The 25,502-nt window shown below is 39.4% G+C and overlaps 5 protein-coding genes across 5 annotated transcripts; 4 read left to right on the top strand and 1 right to left on the bottom strand.

The window, feature by feature from the left end:
* Positions 1-3,330: 3,330 nt before the first annotated feature.
* On the bottom strand, positions 3,331-5,202 carry LOC144646914 (large ribosomal subunit protein mL63-like). Its single transcript, XM_078506621.1, has 3 exons — positions 5,068-5,202; positions 4,681-4,792; positions 3,331-4,008 (listed from the first exon to the last, which is right to left on the bottom strand). The coding sequence occupies exons 1-3, from the start codon at positions 5,121-5,123 to the stop codon at positions 3,826-3,828; spliced, it is 351 nt and encodes a 116-aa protein (XP_078362747.1). The 5' UTR covers positions 5,124-5,202; the 3' UTR covers positions 3,331-3,825.
* Positions 5,203-5,217: 15 nt separating this feature from the next.
* LOC144646913 (ribonuclease 3-like) lies at positions 5,218-12,191 on the top strand. The gene is made up of 10 exons (XM_078506620.1): positions 5,218-5,442; positions 5,751-5,844; positions 6,611-6,840; positions 8,011-8,086; positions 8,625-8,709; positions 9,435-9,539; positions 9,939-10,087; positions 10,333-10,415; positions 10,833-10,867; positions 11,015-12,191. The coding sequence occupies exons 1-10, from the start codon at positions 5,262-5,264 to the stop codon at positions 11,105-11,107; spliced, it is 1,131 nt and encodes a 376-aa protein (XP_078362746.1). The 5' UTR covers positions 5,218-5,261; the 3' UTR covers positions 11,108-12,191.
* Positions 12,192-13,211: 1,020 nt separating this feature from the next.
* On the top strand, positions 13,212-17,268 carry LOC144645674 (uncharacterized). The gene is made up of 4 exons (XM_078505226.1): positions 13,212-13,406; positions 13,887-13,942; positions 14,648-15,065; positions 16,014-17,268. Exons 1-4 carry the CDS (start codon positions 13,271-13,273, stop codon positions 16,232-16,234), a joined length of 831 nt encoding a protein of 276 aa, XP_078361352.1. The 5' UTR covers positions 13,212-13,270; the 3' UTR covers positions 16,235-17,268.
* A 271-nt stretch (positions 17,269-17,539) lies between these two features.
* Positions 17,540-19,116, top strand: LOC144645673 (carbohydrate sulfotransferase 1-like). The gene has a single exon (XM_078505225.1). The coding sequence runs from the start codon at positions 17,633-17,635 to the stop codon at positions 18,947-18,949; it is 1,317 nt and encodes a 438-aa protein (XP_078361351.1). The 5' UTR covers positions 17,540-17,632; the 3' UTR covers positions 18,950-19,116.
* Positions 19,117-22,688: 3,572 nt separating this feature from the next.
* Positions 22,689-24,018, top strand: LOC144645672 (carbohydrate sulfotransferase 4-like). The gene has a single exon (XM_078505224.1). The coding sequence runs from the start codon at positions 22,689-22,691 to the stop codon at positions 23,925-23,927; it is 1,239 nt and encodes a 412-aa protein (XP_078361350.1). The 3' UTR covers positions 23,928-24,018.
* The last annotated feature ends 1,484 nt before the right edge of the window (positions 24,019-25,502 follow it).

Here is a 25,502-nt window from a genome sequence, read left to right as displayed (position 1 = left end):
AACAACAAGCTTTTTTGAGCGGCAGCAAAAAAAATTGGGAAAAATTTGGGCCGATTATTTAAACAAGCTAAATCGGGGAGACGACGGCTCTATAAACCATGGCTAACCGGAGTCTAATTTAAGGTGGATTTCACTGTCGCGTTTTTGTTTACGCACGTTAACGCGCGAAAAATTAAAACGTACGAAAATGAAATTTTACGCGCGCGATTACGTGCGTCGAATTTACGTTGTCTTATTTCCAATCCACGTTTTTTTCCAGATTACGCTACGCGCACGTTTACCGCGACGATTTTGGGGGAAAAAGTGAACGTCATTTCGGTCGGGTCGCAACACTTGTCCCACTTACCTTGGATTTTTTTTAATCGCCCATCGATTTACTTGGGAAAACATTCAGTGTAGAAACATTCTCTCGAGGTTTAACATTTAAGAATTTATAGAATGGCTACAGAACAAAACGAACGCAGTAGTGTGACGCCTGGCGTCAGGTCACGTAGGCTAACCGGGAATCCGGGAAGGTCGCCTCAATCTTCTTTTACTTGATGGTATCTTTCGGAAGTATTTATAAAATGCCTCTTGGTCATATTCACCATTTCTTTTTCTAGCGTGTGGTACAAGTGTTTTTATGGCAGCCATGTTGGAAGAGTCAAACAACAAGATATTTGCATAAAAATGTTAATGATTTTTTCCCAAAGGAAAAACAACTTATTGTTTCACTTCTCCATATGGCCGACAATCACGCACTCTATTCACCAACTTGATAATTCAGTATGGCGGGCATTTACGCACGTTCAACGCGCGTAAAAAGGAAACGCTTTTTATTACTTTTTACGCGACAGTGGAAATTTGCCTACGTATCTTTTTTTACGCACGTTTTACGTACGTAAAATTTACGCGTCAGTGGAAATCCACCTTAAATCGCGTTATTTGAACGGCGATGAGCCGGAGTTCACGAAGACCACGTTTGGACGACGACTAACAAGTGTGCTTGTTTTGTCAGCCTGTAGTATAAAGCTGTGCGGAAATATTTTCCAGAATTGTACTTGTGTTTTTAAAGGAAATGAAAGAAAATGGAATCAAAAATCTCTTTAAACTAGCTCGGAGGTTCAGGAAGCGCATACAAAATACAAATCAAATAACAGGTTGACTGCAACAGTGACTGCAACGGGCTAGAATCAGTGAAAATAAACGGTTAATCGACGTTTAAACCTGCTCAGGAGCAGGTCTAACTTGCTATTGTTTGTTAGTCAGGGGTTTTCGTCTAGACGCGGGTTATGAGAAACGTTGTTTAAATAATTGGAATCGCAGGCTAAATCCCGATTTAGACCACGACTTTCTTAGCCGCGGTCTAAGCTTCGTTTAAATAATTGGCCCTTTGTGTTTATACTCGCTTAAAAAAGATTAAAAACGGATGAACATGAGATTACGTGACGCGAAACAACGCAGTAGGGGAGGTAGGGGAAACGTGTTTAATTTACATTTAATGCATAAACTAATTAGAATGGAGCGAGGTCTGAGTGAGGGAAATTTTAGTCCGATCATATACCTCATAGCATGTCATGAGGTAAAAATAAAAGCTGCTCTTTTTTCTTTTCATAATTACCGTATTGATTCTATGCCAAAGCTGGTGGAACTCCGTTAAAAGGACGCTCATTCAGAGCCCCAAAACGCGGTCACATTAACGGGGTGGTCCTATTTGTATTTATGTGAAAGGTAAATACTACTGTAATACAAGTCAGTGGCTAGTTCTGATCACGTTTAATGAGTGACTTTACATCGACTCCTGCTCGCACTACAACGAAAACAGCTTACGTACTTTATTGGAACTAAACAAGTTTTATTCATTTCTGTTTGCTCTTGTTATTATTGTATCAGTCAATTCCAAAACCGCCCATGGCCCCCGGGCAAACCCCCGGGCATTTGACTTTTTTGAAAAAATTTTGTTCAAATTCCCTGCTATGTTGGGAGGTTACATGGTCAAATGTAGTCTGCTAACAGGCTCCCGAGTGGGGTTAGGCGAGCGAAGCGAGCGCATGAGCGGGGCCTGAGGGGGGGTACGGAGGCGCGCTGTTCGCAGGCTAGGTCAAATGCCCCACTGGCTAGGGCTTCAAAGAAGGTCAAGCTTTGATAACAAATGTTTCTGGTAAAAGGCTTACTATACTGATAACACGTTAGAAAAAATCTCTTCTGACAAAGGAAAAAGGGGATATCGTATAAAACAAAAACAGAGGCGGAATCGTAGAATGATGTGAGTTCTGAGTACACTCATGTTGTAGTGAATGAATAGATGTCATAGATCATGAAACCAGGACGAAACTTTTAGCATAAGACCGCTGGCTAACGTTTTTTCGATGGTCAAATGCCCGACCCGGTGGGCGAAGTTTTTCGTCAAATGCCCCACTATACAGAGCTAACCTCGAGTCAAATGCACGGGGTATACCCGGGGGGGGGGGGATGGGCGGTTTTGGAATTGACTTATACAAGTATGTCCTTAGGCTTTCCAACTGGGTAAATTTATAAGTAAAATAGCTTTCGGACTGCATAGGTGCTCTAGATCGTCTAGATCGAGCGGTCCGGGTTCGAGCCCTGGCGAGGGTCATTGTGTTGTGTTCCTGGGCAGCTTTCCTCTCACAGTGGGTATGAATGGGTACTGACTGAGCATTAGTTTGGTGGCCGAAAGAAAAGAAAAAAATGGCCTTAGTCAGTAACGTGTCCGTATCGAAGGGACTGTGTCACAGCTAAGTTAAGTTTATTTTAAGTTTTGCCAAATACTCGCTATGAATATTTGCAAAGAAATTACTTCTATGGATCTAAAAAACAAAACCACAGCTTCATTACAATCAAACTTGTCTCCCGGGCGTTATATTTTAAAGTTCAAGAGTTCAAGCAAACGAGATTAACTTTGAAAAGTGTTCAGCCCAACAGTAATTCAAAAACCCATGTCGCAGACTCGCAATCCGTTTCAATCTTCGTCACTTTTGGCCATCCGTACCTTCTTCCTGTCTTATTAAAATGTTCCTTCACTGTTTTAAGCAGTTATTTTTATATTTCACCGAATTTGATGGTCATTTCCCACGCCTAAATTTGGCTTAAATCCGTAACACAGTCCTTTCAAGAAAGTCTTGTCAGTACATGGCGGGGGTAGACCTTATTGCCTGAAAAAAAATGACATGCGTTTAAAGCCGAATAGTTAAGAGGCATATAGAATGTGCAACAAAAAGTGCATTAAAATGATTGTGTACCTTAACAGGGTGGTAAAAAGGGGGCTCAGTCTACTGAATTTTATAGTCGCTGGCGATCGTGAGGCAATCCGGATGAAATACACAGTGTTACGGACTTGAATTTCTATTTATTTTCTTATCAGTAAATTAGAAAAAAAGATAACTACATGTACCGGTACATTGATAATATTAATTTCTTGCAGTGTTGGAAGCTTACGTACATCAGTGTTCAATAGAAGCTGAGCGATGGCCAAAACATAATAACGGAGACCTACAAGAGGAATGATGACAAGTGGTTATTTCCTTCCCCACTTTCCGTTCACAGCTTTTTCCCTGCCTTTGCCAGAACGTCCGCGTGCCATTGACTCTGTTTATTTTTTTCATTTGTCCAGTTATTATGTTTGAACTGCAAACCACTCACTTCCACGCAGGAATGGCAGACAAAAAATTAGAGACTTTTTACCATTTATCGTGGAAAGAAAAACGTTTTGCCAGCAGTTAGCAACACATGCCAGAACAAAAATTCAAAACCAAATTGTTTTTCAGTGATCGTGAACAGTAGCGTATCCTTGCTCTACAAGCACCCTTTTTTGTACTTCAAGCTAATTTATTCATGTTGAGTTCTTGAGGCATTCAAGTGTTCCAAAATGTTTTCACCCTTGGTCTTGCTCTGCTTTGGTCCAAAGGCATAAATATTGACCATTTTTCTGGCTTTGTGGGCTTGCCAAGATTCATAAAACATTTTCTGTTCTTCCTGCTTCCTATCCCAAGCATGTTCATATTCTTGAGCCTAAAAAGGAAAAAAAATCAAGAAGAACAATCAAACACTGTGCATGGAGTAAGGCTGGAAATATTATGGACATGACAACTCTAAACAGGACCACTGCCACAAATCTAATACCCCCCAAAAATCTCTTCTTTAATCAAGCCACCCAAAAAATACTTGCCAAATTTTCCCACCACAAAAAATCCCAGAATTGAAAATTTCAACCCCCCCAAAATACAGTACTTCAGTCACCCCTGTCACTTGAAATCCCGAGTACCCCCTCACGCCCTGAGACATAATGACTGTGGCCCAATCACAGAGATTCCAACCCTCCCGATTTGATCGGGAGTCTCCCGATTTGATGCGTTGCCTCCCGCTCTGCCGATTTTTATCAGATTCTCCCGATTTATCAAAAACTTCTAAAAACAAAGGGAAAAATTGCTAATCTTTAGTATTTTGCGGTCTGAGTGTAAAATCAGTGAGAGTGGAATCTCTGAAATCAGAACCATTTTTTCTTCTGTAATTTACAACAGTCACCATGCATGGTCTGTTTTGTCTCCTCCTTATTAAAAAGTTCCATTAATTTTTTTAACATTTCATCTGATCCCCCCCCCCCCCACCCCACCTCAGCCCATGAAAACATTCACACCAACCATCCAATACAATTTTTTGAAATAACATACAAATTACACTCACTTGTGTTAGATAAGGAACAGCAAGAAGCTCTTCATTTCTTTCTATTCTTCGTTCAGTTTTAACTTGATTTCTTCTTCTAGTTGCAGTAAACTTTTGTACAAGTCTGTACTTTCTAAAAAAATCAATAAATGTAAACCTGACATTTAGAACATAAACAAGCACAATCTTGGAGAGGACAGCATTCAAATTTGCATACTGTTTCTGCATAGACATGTGCAGATCTAGCACTTGTCTTTGCACTGTCCATACAAGTTACAATGCAATTGTAAGCCCTATAATGACCCTTAAATGTGGACAAGAGTTGAAAACGTGGTCCATGGTGCATAAAAAACATCACTTTTACTTGTAGTTCTAGCTGGAAAAATGTATAGATTTTAAGGTTCTTACCCTCCCCATATCCTTCCAGGTGTATGTCGTTTACACAATATTCTTGTCAACCACATCACTCTTAAAATTTCACACAAAATTCAACCAAAATGCATGGGAAAGAACAAGATGGCGCCCAACTTGCCGCGCGCAAGAGAGAGGACTAGAACTAATGAAGGTGTTCTACTTCATGTAAACCTCAATAAAATGTCTTGATGGTGTTACCTGATAATGGCCACTACATGATTGTTACACCACGTAACTACGAAAAATCAAGTATGGCGGGCTCTGCTTTGAACGAGTTGAGAGTTTGTGCTTCATTAATACGACAATGCTGCTCAAACTGGAAAGGTTTCCCTCAAAATAACGTTATAAACAACGCTGCTGTCGTGTCAGGTAAGAACATTAGTTTTCATATGGCCTAAATGGCGTAAATGCAGGCAGGCACATTTCATTTCTGCACGTGCCGAATTCTAGAGCATTGCAATATCGAAATTTTAATAATTCTCTTGCTCTCAGGGAGCATCAAGTTGAAATCATTGAAATGAAAAATATGTTGCAGTTCTCCAGAACGCTACATTTGTTCTAAGCGTGCATGACACCTAACTTACATGAACCCCTCCCGGCTCCCCGCCACCCACCCCATGATTTTGTGCCTATGTAGTAATTTATGTAACGACGTTAGGGTTCTTATTTTGCTACAGGCGTAAGATATTACAGAGGAAGCAACAGAGACAAAAGAAGACGTGAAAGAAACCTACAGGAAAAACTTAAGAAACGAGAAGGTGTCCAGCCACTGTGAGTACACTGACAAGAATTTAGTGCACTTTTATTCCTATAAGGTGCAAAATATTCAACACAACTGACAGTGTTTCATGGCATTGAGCTGGAAATATAATACACGGCAGACTTTTTTTAAAAGAAATTTTTGTTGTTTGGTGACAAAACACTATCTAGAGAGGGGGCACCCATATGAAAGGGAACAGGAAGGATGCTCTTCGGAAAATTTAAATTGAACTCCTAAAGGAGACCAATCTAAGTGTGGCTCAAGCTTTTTTGGACCCCTAAAAGATTTCATTTTTTATGCCCAACAAGTCTGGACCTCCAATACAGTATGACTGTGTTTTTTATTTCTTCACATGCAACCCTAAATGAAATTCCTTCCCCTTAAAAAAAAAAAAAGCACGCCGGGAACCCTAAATAGACCTTTCAAGATGGCTAAAAACGTTCCATTTTTGTCCTGAACACACTTAGTGAGACCAAACTCCATAATTTACACGACAAGTATCCCCATCTCTTTCATAGGGGAGTTCCCCTTCCCTCCCCCCAACATAGCAACACTGTCTTGAGTGTTTGATTACCAGTATTTCTATTTATTTACTTTCCAGTTGTTCTAATAGTATTTATTTTATATTTTAAGATTACCAGGACACTGTATTATCAGAACTGTTTTCATCAGTCCCTTTGAGTCCATACTGTGAACTGTTTAGAATGTGTGTTTAGCTGTGTAAGTTCCTTCATTTCATGTAAGCCTTAATGTGATGTGCAAATTTCTCTTTTGCAGAGTTTTTGACAGAAAAGAGTTCTTCAGACAAAACTATGACAGAGAGTTGTTTGCATTCAAGAGCAGGCTAGGTTTAACTTTTCAAGATGAAAACATTCTTAGAACAGCTTTAACCCATGAGTCCTACAAACAAGAAAATACTGATGATGACACTAGCAATGATGAAACAGTCCAGAATAATGAAACATCAATTCACACCTCTGAGAACAATGGAAAATTGTCACTGATAGGTTAGTATTTTGCACTAGTGGATAACCTTCTTCACCTTAAAAGTAACACTCCTAAGACAAGAGCACTTGAGTCCAAAATTTGAAAAAGGCTCATTTTTCCTTTCTGAGAATAAAAAGTCAGCCACTAAGGGAAGTGGTCATAACAAGTGTACTCGATGAGGATCCACCTTGTGTAGGGGTAGGGGGGTTATGCAAGATACCACCTGTCTGATTAGCCAAATGGACAAAATTTATTGGCTTCAAAATTTGAGTTAAGAGACTTTCATATTAGGTGTGCATGAAGCTTGCCTTTCTGGAGAAATGGCACAAGGAGGTTTGAATCTTTTTCTTAGTTTCTACTCCTGATAGAGTGGGGGCTATACAAACAAGACACCATCTTTTAAGGTGGGGAAGGAAGTACATGAAGAGACCACTTGTTTTTTTGCAGAGTAGTGGGTCCTGTCTGAGTACAATAGTTTTGAGCATTTCCCTAACTAATGAAAGTACTGCTTGACAGTTTTTTGTTTAAATGGTCAAAACAGGGGTTTCCTGTACAGACTCTTTAAAGTAAGACCTTATACATCATAACCAGTACAACCTGAAAGCAACCTAGTCCCTAGGCGTTTTCTCTTGCCCCATTTTCCACATGAAGCCTGGGATGGAGTAGAGAACAGCAAGCCTCTCTTGGTGACGTCACTGTTCACAGAGAGGTCCAGGTTTGACTGAACCAGAGTGCCTAGAGAGTCAGCTGACCAGAAATACTTCCCAATACATGTACATGTTGCTGTCACTTGAAGGTTTCACTCACAGACTTTAAGTAAGCTAGAACCCTGAGGCCACCTTGTAACACGTGCAATTAACAGTACTGCATGAAATTAGTGCTCAATAACTCTTGTTCAAATGGTCATCGACTGACTTAATTGGAGGTTTGACTCTGTGGCCATAAATATTCATTTATTACAAAACGATATAATGTTGCAGCAAGTTGGAATAATCCTTTGATGTATTTCTGGAGGTTTGACTCTCAGGTAAATAAATGTTTTGTAATAAATGAATATTTATTACAAAACGATAGTCATGTTGCAGCATGTTGGCAGTTTTCCAAGATATCCATTTTGTCCTTACGATAGTCCTTTGACATATTTCTGGATCACTTTCTTTTGTAACACCAAGTATTTTGTTTGTTTCCAGGGTTAACAGCTTCATCACTATACATCGTTGATCATCTGTGTACAACATACCCATCCCTACCCTGCCTGGGAGTAAGGTAAGCTCTTACAAGTATTCAGTTCATTGCAGCTCTTTTTGTATTATCTTAACAAAAGCACCACTTGCCGGGATGGTGTTTCATTTAGCAGTAAGACTATGTCGCGGGGGGACTCCCATATTAAAGGGATGGGGATGCTCGTCGGAAATTTTAAAAAGAACCCCTAAAAGAGACCAATCTAGGTGTGGCTCAAGCTATTTTAGACCCCTAAAAGATACCAAAATTCTGAGAAAAAGAACTTATATTTGTATATTTCTTCGTGTGCAACCCTAAACGAGACCCTGACGGCTAAAAATATTGTCATTTTCTTGCATTTTCCCCAGAACACCCTAAGCGAGACCCAAAGTCCGAAATTTATACCCCTAAGCGAGACGACGAGCATCCCCGTCACTCTCATATGGGAGTCACCCCCGGGGACTATGTGCCCATTGGCAAGTTTTCTATGTAGTTAGGTATCTCATATACGATATTGACACTGCCCATGATGATTATCAATAAATCAAGAAAAATAATAAATTTTCTTGTCTCTTCTTGGCAGGTGCTTTCATGATTTTCTTCTGGGACGAAATAACATCATAAAGATATCAAAACTAATATCATTACCAGACCTCATTAGATTAGAGGTAATATACACATTTTATTCTTACTGGATATTTCTTCTTTTCTTATTTACATTTACCTTTAGTTTAGTTTGTCGTTAGAAAACTATTAAAAAAGGTCCACAATCCAGGGCTCAAAAAAAGATTGTATTGTAGTTTGCCTTTTGGACAAGCAGCCCTCAAAGTTTGCTTGCCTGGGGCAGTTGCATGCTTGCATTTATTTTAATGGTTTAGTGGGAAGATGACTTGCCTGGGTCTTTGTCCATTGGATAAGTAAGAAAGTAAAGTTACTTGCCTGGCAGGAAAATCTACTTGTCCTGGATGACTAGCATGACTTGTTTAAACCCGCTTTCAGTGATATGTGCATAGCTACCTTTCTACCTCCATGTTTCAACATCGTCTTTCGATGTGCTGTTTGAAATGAGCCAATCAAAACTGATGCATACCGGTGTTGCATGGTCTCACCCAATTGAGCCCACAAGATCAGAAGGTCATGCTAGTGGGCTGTGTTTGTCGGATTTTGATCCACCTTGTTTGTTTAGCACGTCAAAAGATGAATGTTAATAGAAAGCTGCTATGCACATAACACTGAGAGTGCATGTAAGCCTTCAATCTAATTTAATCATTGGAAGTTTGTAATGTTGTAGTTAGCATAAATTTAAGCATCATGCTACTAATATCAAACCAGCACTAGTGTTCTGCAGCTTATCCTGCAATAATCATGTTCTTGTTGTTCTTTATTATTCTAGCATGACCTAGATGATCTTTCCAAAGAGAAGCATTTAGACTACAGACAGGAGGATGTCATTTGTGATGCATTCTTTGCATTTATTGGTGCAATTTATGTAGATCAGGTACTCAACAATAAATTTACTTAATTCATGCAGGTCTGTGATCCTTCCTTGCCAATTACCATCATTTTGTGTGCAAAGGTATTCGTTCACTCATTATTCACTTATTTACTTATTATTGTGGCCATTTTGTGAAAATTTGTTACCAAACAGCATTAAGACACTGGAATTGAAATAAGCGACCCCTCCCAATCACTTGTAAGTCCCCTTCAAAATGTCGTAAAAAGAAAATTAAACCCCCAAGGGGCCTAATAGAGCTTTAACAGGAATTAAAACAGTGGGGTTTAAATAGTGATATTGCTCTTATCGGCATGAAAAAAAGAAACACTGAAGGTTACTGACAGTTGTAGTCAAATAATGTCATTGTGTAAATTGTATTTAATGATTATTTCTCAATTTAAGGGACCCATGGAGACAAGGAGATTTGTGGAAGACTTTGTCATTACTCAGCTTCAAGGACAGGAGCTTGATAAAATTCTTTACTTTCAATATCCTGACAAAGTCCTTGAGAATGTCTTCACTACTCAGGGGAAAGAGAAGCCAGTTGCGAGGTAAATAGAACATCTGTAAATTGTTAAGGAGTAAAACTTGTATAATTTCAACCAATCATTCTTTGGTTTTAGCGGCTTTTCCCATGTTTTACACCGGTTATATGGATTTCCTTTGTATTCTAATTGGTTTATTACACATTTATTGGGAATCATTTGTTATGCAGCACTTGTAGACTTTCTATAAAACATAGACTCATGGTGCTGTTAGTAGTTTAACTAATAAGTTCATAATTAATTAATTTCAGAGTCATCCAAGAAAGTGGTGTCAAAACTGATTTCCCAATCTACGTAGTGGGTGTTTTCTCTGGAGATAAAATGATCGCAGAAGGTACAGTACAAAACATGATAGCTAAGGTGACTTTGTAAAAATTTTGAGCTTTATCAAAATAGTTTAAAATAATAGCTGAATTACAACAAGTTGGCCTGCAACAGAAATGGTTGCAGCAAGTTTAATCGTGTTTGAATAAAAATGACTAAAATACATGCTTACATGAAATGGGGCCTTAGAAACCCTTTTTCATGGTGCAATTTTCTGTAACCGTTTCAGCAGAGTTTGTCTGTTCTCTCTCAGGACACAGTACATGTATGTGAATCACATTTCCTTATTTTTGAGACAATTGGGGAGAAAAGATGCTTGAAACATTGCAACCTCTGTGTACTGCACAGCAAAGTGCCGTGTAGGTGTGGTGGTTTACATTGTAGAGAAATTGTGTTTTGTATAACCTGTTGTGTTTTTTTCTTTCAGCTTCAAGTTATAATAAGCTCAGTGCCAAAAATGAGGTAAGTTGTCAGGTTCTTGTTCCCCCCACTGCCTCTGCCAGCAACTGGAAACACTTGGTTCATTGTGGATTTCAATACTATCTAGACCTTTCAAGCGTAGCGTTTCAAGTTCACGTAACACTGTGTATTTTGTTCACTGTGTTTCAGGCGTTAAAGGCTGCACTAATGAAACATTGTCAAGAAGGAATGCTGATACCTTTCCCCAATGAACGCAAACGTGTGGAGGACGTTTCGATTTAAATTTTTAAAGAATACAATATGTCCTCTTACTTCTGATACACTGCAATCTTATAAAGGAACTACGCCACTGCATTGGAGACACCACACTTAACTAGTTTTACCATCGATTGAAACCTTAAAGTACTGCTTTCAGGCGACAGGAAAACGAAGGAAATATCAGAAAGCCATTCAATTATGACAGTGGAATGGGAGAAATGTGAAACGGCTTGCGAAAGCGACCTCAAGAATTTGAAGTTTCCCTTAGAATATTCCCTCTCCTCATGACCATACTTCTGCTGTACCAACCCTGATAAAGTCATCGATTTGCTTCACAGTTCCCAATCTCATCCCCAAAACCCGCTTTTTCACGCGTACTCTGGCTAAGTCCAATTTGAAAGTCCTTGATTCACGGACTTCTGTTCGTTGTGCTCAGACTCTGATATTATTCGCTCAAAGCTGATTGGTAATGAGCATTCTGCGCATGCTCAAAAATCGGACTTGGCCGGCCAGAGTCCGCGTTCTTGGTGCTGAACAAAAGAAACGCGGGCTCTGGGCACGAGATTGCAAAGTTCACCTTCAACTTGCACCATAGTCCTTGACGAATTATGTTGGTCCTCAACGAGGCGCAAGGAGGGACAAAGACCAATCATAACTTGATTTCCGCTGAGTAACAGGAAACTATATCTGACGTCAGTTTGAATAAATACGTAATGTCAAAGCCTTGTTTCCAAGTGGAGGGACAAAGGAGGGACAAAGAGGGACAAAGACCAAGGAGGGACAAAGACCAATCATAACTTGATTTCCGCTGAGTAACAGGAAACTATATCTGACGTCAGTTTGAATAAATACGTAATGTCAAAGCCTTGTTTCCAAGTGGAATGAGATATCATGGCCGCTTGGAGTTGGTTTTTAAACACGATTAGATACGATTTGCCCAAGTAATAGTTATCTGAAGACCAAAACGTCAAAATATCCCCTTACTTCTGTATACGTGTCATATCATTCGTCAGGTTTACTTTAAACTGCTAGTTATAACTGCGAAGATCTTATGCCAGCTTAAATACATTACGTCAGTTATAATAGAAATGTGAATTAACGTTAATAACTTGTCTGTCTGGTTCACCTGCCTGCACCTCGGAGTGGCTTACGGAGCAATAAACGTATCGTGATTGGTTGTGGGGTGGGGGAGGAGGGGCAATTGGGCAATGATGCCTGGAAAATTTGCAATAGCTATTGTTGCAGTTGAGCCAGCGATAATATATTCTTTTGTTAAAAAGGTATGCGAACGAGGCGAAAGGGTCAATACATCAGTGAACACAGTGCAGAATGACCCTTTAGCCTCGTTAGTATCTCAATGATGCCTAAAAAAACACATAGTGATTGGTTGAGGGGAGGGAGGTAATTGGGCAATGATGCCTGAAAATAATCAGCGCGAGCTCGAGTTTTCTTTTCGATTTCTATAGCGCACTACTGCACGAAAAGACCCTGTCCGTAAAGGCTTTCCATTGATCGATAGAAGTTGCTTGTTTGGCCAATCAGATTACGAGTTTGCCAATAGTCGATTTGGGGGGTGGTGGGGGGTGAAGTCCGTTTTACCACTTCCCTGGCCTATGTGGTCAATCAATTATACCCCCTATAACCCAAATTCCTAGAGCCTGATGGAAAAGTTCGTCATTTATGGCAACGAAGAGAGATGCATCCTAGAAGTTTTGCACGTTTTTGGTGTTACCAAGAAAAAAGTTTTTTGTTGTGATAGAAATAGTATGAACTGACCTTAGAAACGAAAACCAACTTTAACATTCTCGGGAAAATGCCTCGACAAACTTCTTTTCAGAGCCGAAACTTTTTAAATTTCAGTAACTTTTAATAAAAAGCATCTTTTTGTATTATATAATTTCCTGATTTTAGAAGCCTATTTGTAACAGGTCATGTTTATACTAGGTCAATTTCCAAGACAGATCTAGAATTTCAACCTATAAAATTGTAATCAGGAAGCCCGTCTAAGTGGGCGTATTCAAGCGGGATTTTTCAATTTCGATACCTGCTTTTGTTCAAACAGTATCTGACGCATTACACGCGCCAGCAAGTTCTTGATTGTTTGACAAAATAGATACACTTGCTCCGTTCAAAGAATTACGATTTCTGCTCGTCTCTATAAAGCACTGAAAGCATAAAAAATCCAAGATGAATATGAAATACTTTCGGAAACTCAAGCTTTTAGTTTTAGCACTGTGCGTCTTGAAATCATCAGGGCAAAATCCAAACGGCAAAGGTGATAAAAAGCACGTGATTATGTACCATCCGAAACCACACCAGTCAGGTAAGTTGAACTAAAACTCTATTTTTGTAATGAAGTTACACTTGTTGTATCGAGTCGAAGAGAGCGTTTTATAAGAGCAACAAGAAGATTACCAATTTTAATATGGCGGATTGCACATACGTTGGTGAAATTTCTATCACAAATCAACGCCTTATATCTTACTACAGAGAATGTCGCTTGGTGAAGAGCAATTATTTCTCTGCGAAAACAATTTGTATACCCGTTTATTACCTTCAAGTTACACAACGTCAATTTTTATCCAAACGTAAATAAACAAAATAAACACTTAGCAACTGAAATAGCCTCTAAATATAACTTGACTTTTCCCTTGGTAGATTAGTTTATTTTGAATTTCAGTTATTTTTGTATGGAGCATTTCCTTCAAAAGTTTCACACTAAGAGATCCCAGCGTGTCGTGAATAATTGAGTTGGCTTTCCACTTGAAACTGTAACCTGCTCGTGTCCTTTGTTTTTAAACAGCTATTGTTCTCTACGGTAACGAGGGAAGCGGTCAAAATGAGGCTGATAAAGAAATGGTGAGTGCGTTATCTGATAGGAGCTGCGTCCTTAATTCCCATTGGCTGAGCCAAATGGCACGTCTACCCTTTTAAAGGAGCTTTGTTACGGACAACGCATTTTGAAAGAAATTGGCAAGTTTTTTTCAAGTTTGACATTCGTAATCCGTCTTAATCTTCGTCAGTCAAAACCATCCTTGGTTATTTTTGGCTTTTTATTTCTGCGTTGCTGTTTCCCTACGTTGTAAAACTATTATTTTGAGGGGTTTTTTCAATTTGAAAGTAATCAAAAAAGTAACTTAAATTACCATGACATACAATGTAGCTCCCTTAAGGCCTGGTCAAACGGAGACGTGTGTAGACGCAAGTCTTCAACTTTGGCCAGGACTTGCATGCACTTACGTTGACTTCCAGCTGCGATGACTTGCGTTCACTTTCGTCGAGATGTCAACTCAAGTTTTTCATTGCTTGGACACCCAACGCCGCAAGTCAACTCAAGTCTTGCTGTTTACTTCAAGTACTTAAATAATTGCAGCGCACGCAGTATGGCGTTTTGAAATGGCTTTTTGACAACTTACGTGCACTTGAAAGTAAACTTGCGAGTCCGTTTGGCCAGCCAACCCAAGTCTGTACGCAAGTTCAATACTAAACTTGCGACTACTTGCGTCTCCTCCGGAAATTTATCCCTAAAGAACACGTTTTCATAATCTTATTTTCTGTCCTCAGTTGAACGCGCTTTCCAACAACGTTGAGACTGTGACAAATCTGGTGCAAGCACAGTCACAGATCATCGAGAATCTCAGCAATCAAGTCTCTAGCGTTATCAAAGGCACTGGTAACGAGAAAGAATTCAAACAAGTGTTTGACAAGATCGCCAATCAGTCGAAACTGATTTACAACGTAACGAAGAAGTTGAATAAAACTATCAACCACGTAAACGAACTGGCCGCTGTATGGTCGCAAACATCGATAAAGTTTGAGAAGGACATTAAAAGTCTGCAAGAGAAAACGGAGGAAAACGAGGAGGAAATTGATGACACGGAGAAAAAACTCTTGGATAGAATTGCAAAGTTGGAAGAAGATATGAAGGCGTTACGAGGCTCTGTAAACTACGTTCAGGCAGAAACTGCGTCAAGCAAGGAAGGTAAAATAAGTTAAATTAAAACCCGAGGTCTAGCCATTTCAGTTCGTTCGCATTCTCGTCCTCAGAGTCGCTTGTCCCTCTTAGCAGGCTGAAATTGGGGCACTAGGAACAAGTAGCTCTAGGGACACATGATTTGATTGGCTAGATTTTTAAAGGAGCAATGTCACGATATTTTAAGTCATTTTTCTGATTACTTTCAAATTGAAGGAAACCTCAAAATAATAGTTTTCTAAGGTAAAAAACACCGACACAGTAATAAAATCCCGAAAATAACCAAAGATGGTTTCGACTGACGAAGGTTAAGACAGATAACGAATGAAAAACTTGAAAAAACTTGCCAGTTTTTTCAAGATGCGTTGTCAACAAAGGGAGTTTCAAATCTAGCCAATCAGATCAACCGTTTCAGACTTTCGTATAACAAAGAAATTTAAAAAGGGTTCAATTGATTGGCTGTTCCTTTTGTTAAAATCCAGTCAATCAAATCATGTATCTCCAGAGCCACTTGTTTGTTGTGAAAACGCTCTGCCGGCTAAAATGAACAAGCGACTCTGGGGACGAGAAAGGCTCGTTCGGTGACAAATTCTCAACTCTCTCTAGCATATAAAGTGAGCAAGCTCTTGTCGCCGAACGAGCCTGTTTTTTACCTTAGAAAACTATTATTTTGAGGTTTCCTTCAATTTAAAAAGTAATCAGAAAAATGACTTAAAATACCGTGACATTGCTCCTTTAAAAATCTAGCCAATCAAATCATGTGTCCCTAGGGCCACTTGTTCCTAGTGCCCCAATTTCAGCCTGCTAAGAGGGACAAGCGACTCTGAGGACGAGAATGCGAACGAACTGAAATGTATTCGGGCCCAATCCTGTTCTTTTTGTGTCCGTGGAAAGAAATCAAGGGCTCTGGGTTCGAAAATGACCAAAAGTTTTACCGCCTTTTTTATCTTTCCACAGAATGGCCCGAAGGGAAATTCTGCATTATGGCAAATGGCCGGTGCCCAGAAGGTTTTAGACGCCATGAGGGACATCTTAAGTCCCTGTATCTCTACTCGTCCCATTCACAGTTTGTGAACTCGGCGAAATTTGGAAGCAGCTCTATTGGCTGTTATGGCAGCTACTGTGGACAATTTGGCAATTTCATTGGTTCCCTCACTTTGGTCACGTGCTGCAAGTAGAGAACAGACTAAAAACGAATAGATAATAACTATTCACCGATAGATAAATAGATAAATACCCACCACTAGGCACCTACACTGAGGTGAATAGTTGTTTTAGTATATCCTAAAACAGTAAGATAATATAGCCCGAAAGAATGATTTTTTACTAGTTTTTCCCCTTCAAAGATTACAACTTTCTCGCGCGCGTTGCTCGGAGGTGAATAGCAAAGGATATTCCGAGTTTGAGTAGCCAATCAGCGCGCGCGACTGTTTTAGTATATATATATATTTTGTTCGAGATAAAATACCTGAATTGTTTGGTTACCTAAATGACCAGGTGACTCGTGTGATACAAGCTAGGATTTTTCATCACGTCTTATTGACGGCGGCAACGCCAAGGTCAATGCCTATTGAAAAAAGATGTTTTTACTCGAGAATATCGCGATTATCCAGATACATTCGCCCAGTGTATCTATTGGTTTAGGAACAACATCTAGCTTAACATGTAAAGAGAGTGTCCAGCTCCAAATAGAAAAATTGAAAATTTAGCCGTCGTCGTTCACGATCACCAAAATACGCAGAATTTGGTCATTTCACGTTGTCGTTTCGCAGAGAACGGCCAAGAAATGTACAAAGATTTAAAACGCACGTGCAGAGTTAATATTCTGCCCACTGAACCTTTTGTTTGGCGTTCTCCGCGTTCACGTTGCTGTCGTTTGCCAAAGCTCCCTACAGCGAAACGTGTGAGTGACGTCACGACTCAGACAAACAAACCGAAATGGCGAACGATTTTCCTGAAACACTTTCTAAAGCAGCCGGTATTCCATAAATACTTATATAAAACAAAAACTTCGCCTAGATTCCTTCTATTTCCCTCAGAACACGCTGATGTTTTTTAACCTCGTGGCGGTTATATTCATTTGCATTCTATTTTTAGACCTCGCGCGCTTCGCTATTGAACATGAATATTGAGAAAAGGTGTTAATGGTTTAGCCTGTATTTAGCTTTCTAAACGTCCTTGTTTAAACTAATAAATGACCATTTAAACGAAATAAAAATTCCTCGTTTGTTATGAATAACGTTTAGCAGATATATACGAGACTGACTTGCTTGTGGAAGTTTACAAACAATCTTTAGTTTACAGTTTTGAAAGTTTGCTTTCATGTGACGCGGCTTCTTTGATTTCATCGCCTCTTGAAAGATCAAAAATGTCAAATCAAAATTTGGAACGGTCAACAGATTTAGTTGGCATGGATTCTGAAAATTCTCATCGAGAATCTGGTATATTAAATTGCCTTTTGCTCTCTTAGCTTGTGTAAAGAACAAACGTGCAGTCGATAGATTTATATTGGCTGCGTGGTATTTCTTTAAGATTTGTCGTATAGGATTAGCTGGTAACTGTACAGTTGTACAGACATGAGGTTCTTACTGGGTCGATTGAGTCGAAAGCGTATGTGCTGGTTTAGTTTCCGCTTGATATTCCTGTGTTCAATTTTACTGTCGATCGTCGTTTTAGTTGTAAGTGTAGTGATGAGCAAACGTCCCAGCGTCATCAAACAGAATCAAAACGAATTCGAGTTTAAAGAAGAGCTGAAAGTACAAGCAACAAAATTTCACGAAGAAGAAGAATTGCAATTACGCGCAACTGCAGGCGGGGCGAACAAGAAGCGACTAAATCTGATTATTGTGGCTCATGGTCGGTCAGGATCAACGTTTCTTGGAAATATTTTCAACCATCACCCTTCAGTGTTTTATCTGTTTGAGCCTTATCAAACAGTAGAACGACTTCTCGGGAACCAAGCACCTTACAACAAGAAATACCAAGAAATCGCCTATAGATGGATGCAAGGTGTTTTTCAGTGCAATTTTGTTTCTCCCGCGCACGTAGAAGACCTACAATCATATTATCGCCACAAGTACCCAGAAAATTACAATCCGATGAAGAGTCTTTCACTTCTTTCTCCGCCGTTCTGTCCTTACAACGCAACGGATCCGCGATGGACTTTGGAGAGTTGTCCTCCGCTTGATCAGAAAACAATTGAGGAGACGTGTAAAAATAAATACAGTATGACCGTTGTAAAAGTGTTAATAACAAGGATGCCTGAACAAAACTTAAAACAGTTGATAGAGATTTGCGGCTCCGCGGATCAGTTCGAATGTAAGTTTCTGTTTTTGGTGCGTGACCCGCGAGGAATCATCCCGTCTTCAAGAGCTGTTGGATTTTACGGCGACGAAGATAGAAAGGCGTTAAACGGTACGCAGAGTTTTAGCCAAAAGATTTGCAGCGCGACAGAAATAAACTTGAACATCGTCCGATCCTTGGGGTCTCTAGAAAAGTCGCGTTTTATGTTGTTACGTTATGAAGATTTAGCAGCCGATCCTTTAAAAACATTGCCAAGTTTGTTAAAGTTTGCTGGGCTTTCAATGGACGAGAATTTGAAAAAGTGGCTTTATCTAGCGTCTCATTTGCCTGAAACGGAAAGCGAGCAAAAAGCCGCGCGATGGAGACAAGACTCGCGCGAAGGGGCCGAAAGATGGCGCTGGAAAGTTGGTCCTAAGACCATTGCGGTCATAGAGCATTACTGTGAGCGCGTCATGAATGTATTGGGGTATAAGCCAGTGAATGGATTGCGCCGTATTCAAAGGAATCTCACAGTTAGCCTGTTAGAAGACAATTACGAGGCTCTCCAGTGGTTTAATTATTCGTCAAGCCCTGAGTTCAACTTTGACTAAAACGTTTTGACCATCAGGAGGCTGTAGAATTCGGAAAATAATCCCTGGTCTTATTTTTGTTCAAAAAACCTTTCTAGATACAAATTTTGCTGGAGGACTTATATTCGGGCGTGGGCTTATTATCGTTAAGAATTTCACTTTTCAACAGATTTATAATGTACTTGCAAGTGTTTTTTCTAAAAATCATGTTCTAAGTTTTTGCTTACTATAATTTAAAAGTTAAAAGGAAGAGTGCTTAAAGCTTCGAACACTTTTAGGTGCGGACTGCATGACATGTTAAAACTCTCTAGGCGTGCAACTGAAGAAAAGTCAATTTTTTTCTGCAAAACCATGTTCTAAGTATTTGCTAAATATTTCCTACAGAAATATTCTTATTATTCAAAGCAGTAGTGCCCTTTTATTCGAGTAATCAAGAAAATTTTCTGAGAGTTTCCAATTCTTTGTTCCCAAATCAAAATTGATCACTCTCCGAAAGTTGTCACATGATTATCTTACAGCCGAGACGTTTTTATCAACCTGATTACTCAGTTTGGTATCTGTAAGCGTGTATGTTGCGTCTTTGAGGAAAAGAAATCCGGAGAGTCCTTACAGCTAAACTACTTAAACCAAATGGTTCATTTGACGGAAGGAGTGCGTGAACAGCTTGGGGATAAAATTCAAATTAGCTCATTTGGTTAAAGAAGATAGAAAAACATTTTAAAGGAGCGATCTTCCGATATTTGAAGTCATTTTTTTTTATTACTTCCAAATTAAAGAAAACCATAAAATAGTAGTTTTCTAACATAGAAAAACAACAAAGGAGTAATAAAAACTCGAAAATAACCGAGGATGGTTTTGACTGACGAAGATTAGTACGGATTGCGAAAGACAAACTTGAAAAATCTTGGCAGTTTTTTCAAGATGGGTTGTCCGTGATGTAGCTCCTTTAAGACAAATATAAAGACAAGAACGTGACGTTTTGGCGTCATCCTGTCGCCGTTATCAAAAGCAAATTATCAAAATTTTAATTAAGAATTTATAGCAGTTTTAGTGTGAAAAAAAAAAACGAAAAATGAATAATGTCGCTAAACCATGAACGAAAAATACACCGCGTTATTAAACTAAAATGCCAAATGTTATGCCGCGCGATATTTTAGTCAAGTACTTTACAACTGCAATTTATTTTGTTTGCAAAATTTCACTGTAATAGATTCCTTTCAAGAATAAAAGTCATTTAATAGCATAAAAGGAATAGATGAGGTGTTAGGTTCTGATAATTACCTTCTTTTGATAATTTTAACAATCGCCGAAAAGCGTACTTTTATGTTGCTTAGCTACTTTCCAAGGCCTGGAAAAAATGTTTGGGAAAATACAATGGAAACGATAATTTACAAATGGGTCTTTGTTTTTTTCTTTAAATCATTTCAAAGGAATATTTAAAAATCTCAACCCCGAAATATTATTTCCAAGATTTCTTGTATATCTTTAACTCTATATGGGCTAATTTCAGTTTTGTCGCATGGACACAATACTGAAGTTCGACTGACAATTTTTCATATTTTGTCATTTTTACATAGTATTAAAAATTGTAATGAGACATTCGTGATTACCTCAAATTTAGAAAGTTAATTATTTCACAGTTTTACCTACCCTGTGTTTAACGATGCAACTATTTATTTTTTGTTAAAACCGTAATTCGTTACTGTCGACAGAAGATTTGAAAACTCAATTCTGCACAGGGTTACCACATTGTGGGACTGAAATAACCGCTCCATGAAATTAACGCGAATTTAAACCGTTTGTTTTTAAAAAAGGACTAAACTAGTGAGTAACACTGCAAATTTGTTAGTTGTAAAAGCCGTAAAACTTTGTTAATACTGACCGAAGCCCTTCGTCTGACTGGCGTAGAATTCGTCAGGGAGTTTTGAACACAACATGACTGGCCTGTATGAATACCTAGAAACGAAACATTATACATTTCGTAAAATACTGAACCTGTGGGAGCGGTAATTTGCGCACAGGAAACAAGCAAAATATTTGAGCAAAGTGTGACAATGTGTGGAAGATCACAGCATTAACTAAATTTGTTAACGTGGTCCTCAAAGTCGAATCGGTAAAAATGACCATGCCAAATTAGAGCCAAGTAAATAAACTTTTTAAGGGAAAAAGCTTAGACCATTAGCTCGATGGCAGTGATACACAACTTGAAAAACTGCATGCGTGGCCAGCGTTCAAAAGGGAGGAAGATGGGGAGTTCGAGCGCGATCGAGGCGCGAGGAGAGGGCGTGAGGCACAATCGGGGTCGGGGGGCAGGGAAAAGGAACGCCTGCAATGCCTGCGTTTCCCTCTACCTGGGTTCCCAGTGAGCATATAAGAGTTCTGTCCTGAACAGCCTAAGTGAGACAAATGACAATGACACCCCTAAGCGAGACGATGAGCATCCCCGTCCCTTTTATATGGAAGTCCCCATCATCCCACCATCACCCTCTGGGATTTGAGGCCGGTGGGTCAAGGACCATCGAAACTGATAAGGACTCGTACCTAATCGGTATTTAATTGTTTCAAAACGAGGGCGGTCTGGATCGAATGGAGCGCGGGGCTGGGTGAAGTTATGGGAAGAGGCGCCTCATGCTCAATCCACCCTCGTATCCAATCTTCTCTCCCCAAAAAAATACATAAATAGCAACTGGGTACGAGTCTGGTTCAGAATTAAAATATGCCAGAATGTTTGTTTTTTACAGATTGGCGAATCATTCATTTTTGCTCGTGACAAAACACCAATAAAGTAAGCAAGTACGACTGAATAAAGACACTTTGTTGCCTCAAAAACCAAAGCCAACAAACTCCACGATGATTTATACTCTATTTACTCCATAAAAACCTGTTCAGTTAAACCAGGTTTAACAAAATCAGTGAAAACCAGCAAGAAAGATTGAATTTTATATACATAGGGTTAAAGTAACTCTAACTTGTGCTTTCACAGTTAACAAACATCAGTTAGCTGTTTAGTTTAACTTTGTTTAACTAAACAGCTTTTAGACGTGTTTTTGCTTTGGTGCCAATGAGCCAATGAGGTATTAGTATTGAATGCGCAAAGCTTTTAGCATACTTCCTACCCCATTATAGTCTACTATTTGGCCAATTATAGACCCTATCTTAGTCACTTTTGTATAAATAACAATTTACAAAAGCTTTTATGTAAACGACAATTTACACGAGCATACTCCTTCAGGTGACAATCCATTAACTCGGGACGGACACCATTAAAATAATCCTCGACTTGAAATAATTATTTCTTCAAGCGTTTTGTACGTTTTAATCCAATTCTTCGGGAAAATATATCAGAATAAATCGACAATTGTATCTTTTGCAAATGTTCTAGTTAAAAATTAAAAAAACAAACAGTTAAAAAACAATTATGTAAATTAAAACAGTCTTACTTAGTAAGTGCCGTCTTTAAGTCGACAGCTAATAAATTTGTTTATTGTCATTTCAAATCTCACTGTTGAATCAAATAATTTGAATTCACTGTAGGTCATTTCGCCACAGCCTTCTTAATTCAGTCAAGCTATGGAAAAAAATCGCTTAAATTTAAAAATAATGTGTTCGTATTATGTACTGATTTGAGGCAATCAGTTGGCAAAACGCGGTTTCGTCGGTACCCATAGCAAAACCAAGTTTCCCTTCACAATGTTGAACAATAGGGTATTATTTTTGACATTGACTGGTGTTTCCATTGAGTATCCTTACAACTAACAAGATGGTACTACGCTCAAGGAAGCGAATAGCTTTACGCCTTCTTCTTGCCGCGATCCCCGCTGTTGTTCTCCTCGTGCGTTTGCACTCAGCACACCGCGAAAATTCCACTCAGTATGTTCAACAAATCGAACATGGCCAGGAACGTGTCGAGTTGCAAGGGCGCAAAAATTTCCAAACTCGTAAAAGCCTCAACTCAAAGCAACCTCGAAGAAACATTTTAATTGTAGCTCATGGCCGTTCTGGGTCTACAATAACTGGCGACATTTTTAACCACCATCCTTCCGTTTTTTATCTGCACGAACCCTTACAAACCGTAGAGCGCATTTTTCGAAAAATGGCGGTGACCCACACTAATGAGCGTTATGCTAGCCTCATGGCAGACTTCTTATCCGACGTGTTGCGATGTAACTTTACCAAACCTGTCCTTGAAGATTTTGATCAGTTTTATCGAAAACCAAGCCATCCTCGAGTGAGCCACGCCATTGCTTCGCCACCTCTCTGCCCCTATGAAATGACAGATCCTAGATGGGATCCAAAACTGTGTCCTCCGATGACGAGCGAATCTTTGGGAAAAACTTGTCAAGACAAGTACGCTGTTACTGTGGCAAAAATTCTGATACGTCGCATCGCGGAAAACAATATCAAGAATATTTTGACAGCGTGTAACTCATCGGATGTCTATTGCAAAATAATTTTCCTCGTCAGAGATCCCCGTGCTGTGATTCCCTCATCTCGGAGTGTAGGTTTTTTCAGTGACAGGGGAAGTAAAGATGGTATTAAACTGTTCAGTTATGAGATTTGTAAGCAAACGGAAGAAAGCTTAGTGTTTCTCAAGAACCTCTCCCTAAGATGGCGCAGTAACATAATGATCCAGCGCTATGAAGACTTCGCGATGAACCCTCTGAAAGTGCTGCCTCGACTGTACAACTTTGCTGGGCTTCCTGTGCTGGACAGTGTGAAAACATGGTTGAACAAGACAACGCACCCTGCCCAAAGCAGAGAGGAAATGAGGATGGGCATTCACCCAGCCTTCTTCACAGTAGATGATGCTTCGGCTGCTGCCAATCGTTGGCGGTGGAAAGTGGATCTGCATGATATCGACATCATTGAGCATTACTGTAAACATGTAATGCAGATGATGGGTTATATACCAGTTGACATGTCTTACGAACTAATGGCTGATATCAGAACCCCTCTGTTTAGGGAAGATTACGAAGCAAAGGGTTGGTTTCCGCACTGATTGGCGCGGCTTGTGTGGATCGACAGTAATGGGCTCTTGGGATCAATAACTAATCCCCCCTCCCCAACAACCTCATCTCATTTTACATTATTGTGAATACCCGCCGTTCTGTCTCAGTAGTGATTGGTATTTTCGAAAGTTAGGTCAGTGGACTCTCATTTCAAGACTCCCTTATATTGTCTTTCGAATTTCAGCGTTTTTCTTTTCAAGTTTTCGCTATATAACTTCCTTCTTAAAACCGCTGAAAACTTTGCTGAGTTGCAAAGAAATGCATTATGCACCATTTTAAGGGCCGGAAGGTCTGCTCAAAATTAAAGAGTTGCTTTTCCTTTTTTTGCCGATGCGTTTTGCGTAATATTTGGATATTTTAATAAATTGTGTCCAAATTGTTATATTATACCTCACGCACTCTATTGTCTCCTTTTATATGGTCTATCTGTTGGCCTTTACGGCCGGTGCGTTTAACCTGCAATAGTTTTAACTGAAATGGAACCCAAAAATTGAGACCGAATATTTAAAGGGTAGGTGGCAGGATGAGACATCAGGTTATGAGTGTACTTCTTGACTCGTTTCTTAACAAGTTGGCTACTGTTCTTAAGTTTCATGATTACCTGATTAAATAATGATTTTATTGTTTGTCTGTTTAACATATGTTTTTTTTTTCAAGGCGACGAACTTTAATTCTCGTCTACTTTATTTTTCTAAAAGACGGCAAAATCTCAGATTTCACCATCGACCTGTGCAATAAACGCGTTAACAGGGTTTCTGGCCAGTTCACAACCATATATATTGAGTCAAACATGTTTTCATCCCCGGGCGTCCAAGACTTAAACCCCCGGGGGGGTACTCCCTATAATGGCCTATACGGGGAGGCTCCGCCCGAAAGGGGTACCTTTTTCAGGCTTCAGGTATATAAAAGGGTAGGGATTTCACGAGTTAAAGTATATAAAAGGGTATGGAAATCTGTCATTTGGCTATTTAAAAAGGCCTTTAATTAAAATATTTCGAACAGACGCAATTTATAGCTGTATTATTTTAATTTATTGAGCGCTACATAAAAATGACAAGAAAACGTCTTATTTTAAGTCCACGCCATGTCTCTTAGGTATATGAAAGGGGTACCTTTTTTCAGTTAAAGGTATACGAAAGGGGTACAATTTTTGTCAAAAATGGTATATAAAAGGGTAAGGGGTTAGAACTTGGGGCGGAGCCTCCCCGTATAAAACTTTTTTGAGTACCCCCCCCCCCCCCGGGCTTAAACCAAGTTTACGGTAGCGTAAAATGGCTGGATTTGAAATCTTTTCAAAGTCTAGATAGTTGCGAAGCACTATTCCCACCTAATGAAATTCTGCGTGTGCTGATTTTAGCCCATTTTAACTGATCTAGCAGAGTACCACCCTGCGAGCAGAGCCTCTTTTAACTTCCCTGCGGTTGAGACTTGGAAGTAGAAAGAGGCGAGAGCAATAGTCAGCTCTAGTGCTTTCAAGAGCGTGCTGTGGGCTCCGTCTTGGCCTTCAGTTTTTCCAAAAAATTAATGCCCGCGCAGCAAAAACCGGTTTAATCCGAGCTGACTAG

Source organism: Oculina patagonica, chromosome 3 (assembly GCF_052425735.1).
Source record: "Oculina patagonica isolate OP01 chromosome 3, crgOcupat, whole genome shotgun sequence".
Classification (NCBI taxonomy): Eukaryota; Metazoa; Cnidaria; class Anthozoa; order Scleractinia; family Oculinidae; genus Oculina; species Oculina patagonica.
This window is presented reverse-complemented; position numbering and strand designations above follow the sequence as displayed.

Coding starts and splice junctions, on each gene's coding strand:
- LOC144645672 (XM_078505224.1), top strand. CDS start 22,689: ATGGTACTACGCTCAAGGAAGCGAATAGCTTTACGCCTTCTTCTTGCC.
- LOC144646913 (XM_078506620.1), top strand. CDS start 5,262: ATGGTGTTACCTGATAATGGCCACTACATGATTGTTACACCACGTAAC. Junction 5,845..6,610: donor CGAGAAGGTGTCCAGCCACT/GTGAGTACACTG, acceptor TCTCTTTTGCAG/AGTTTTTGACAGAAAAGAGT. Junction 10,088..10,332: donor AAAGAGAAGCCAGTTGCGAG/GTAAATAGAACA, acceptor AATTAATTTCAG/AGTCATCCAAGAAAGTGGTG.
- LOC144646914 (XM_078506621.1), bottom strand. CDS start 5,123: ATGTGGTTGACAAGAATATTGTGTAAACGACATACACCTGGAAGGATA. Junction 4,793..5,067: donor CCTGGAAGGATATGGGGAGG/GTAAGAACCTTA, acceptor TGATTTTTTTAG/AAAGTACAGACTTGTACAAA. Junction 4,009..4,680: donor CTGTTCCTTATCTAACACAA/GTGAGTGTAATT, acceptor TTTCCTTTTTAG/GCTCAAGAATATGAACATGC.
- LOC144645674 (XM_078505226.1), top strand. CDS start 13,271: ATGAATATGAAATACTTTCGGAAACTCAAGCTTTTAGTTTTAGCACTG. Junction 13,407..13,886: donor TCCGAAACCACACCAGTCAG/GTAAGTTGAACT, acceptor GTTTTTAAACAG/CTATTGTTCTCTACGGTAAC. Junction 13,943..14,647: donor ATGAGGCTGATAAAGAAATG/GTGAGTGCGTTA, acceptor TTCTGTCCTCAG/TTGAACGCGCTTTCCAACAA.
- LOC144645673 (XM_078505225.1), top strand. CDS start 17,633: ATGAGGTTCTTACTGGGTCGATTGAGTCGAAAGCGTATGTGCTGGTTT.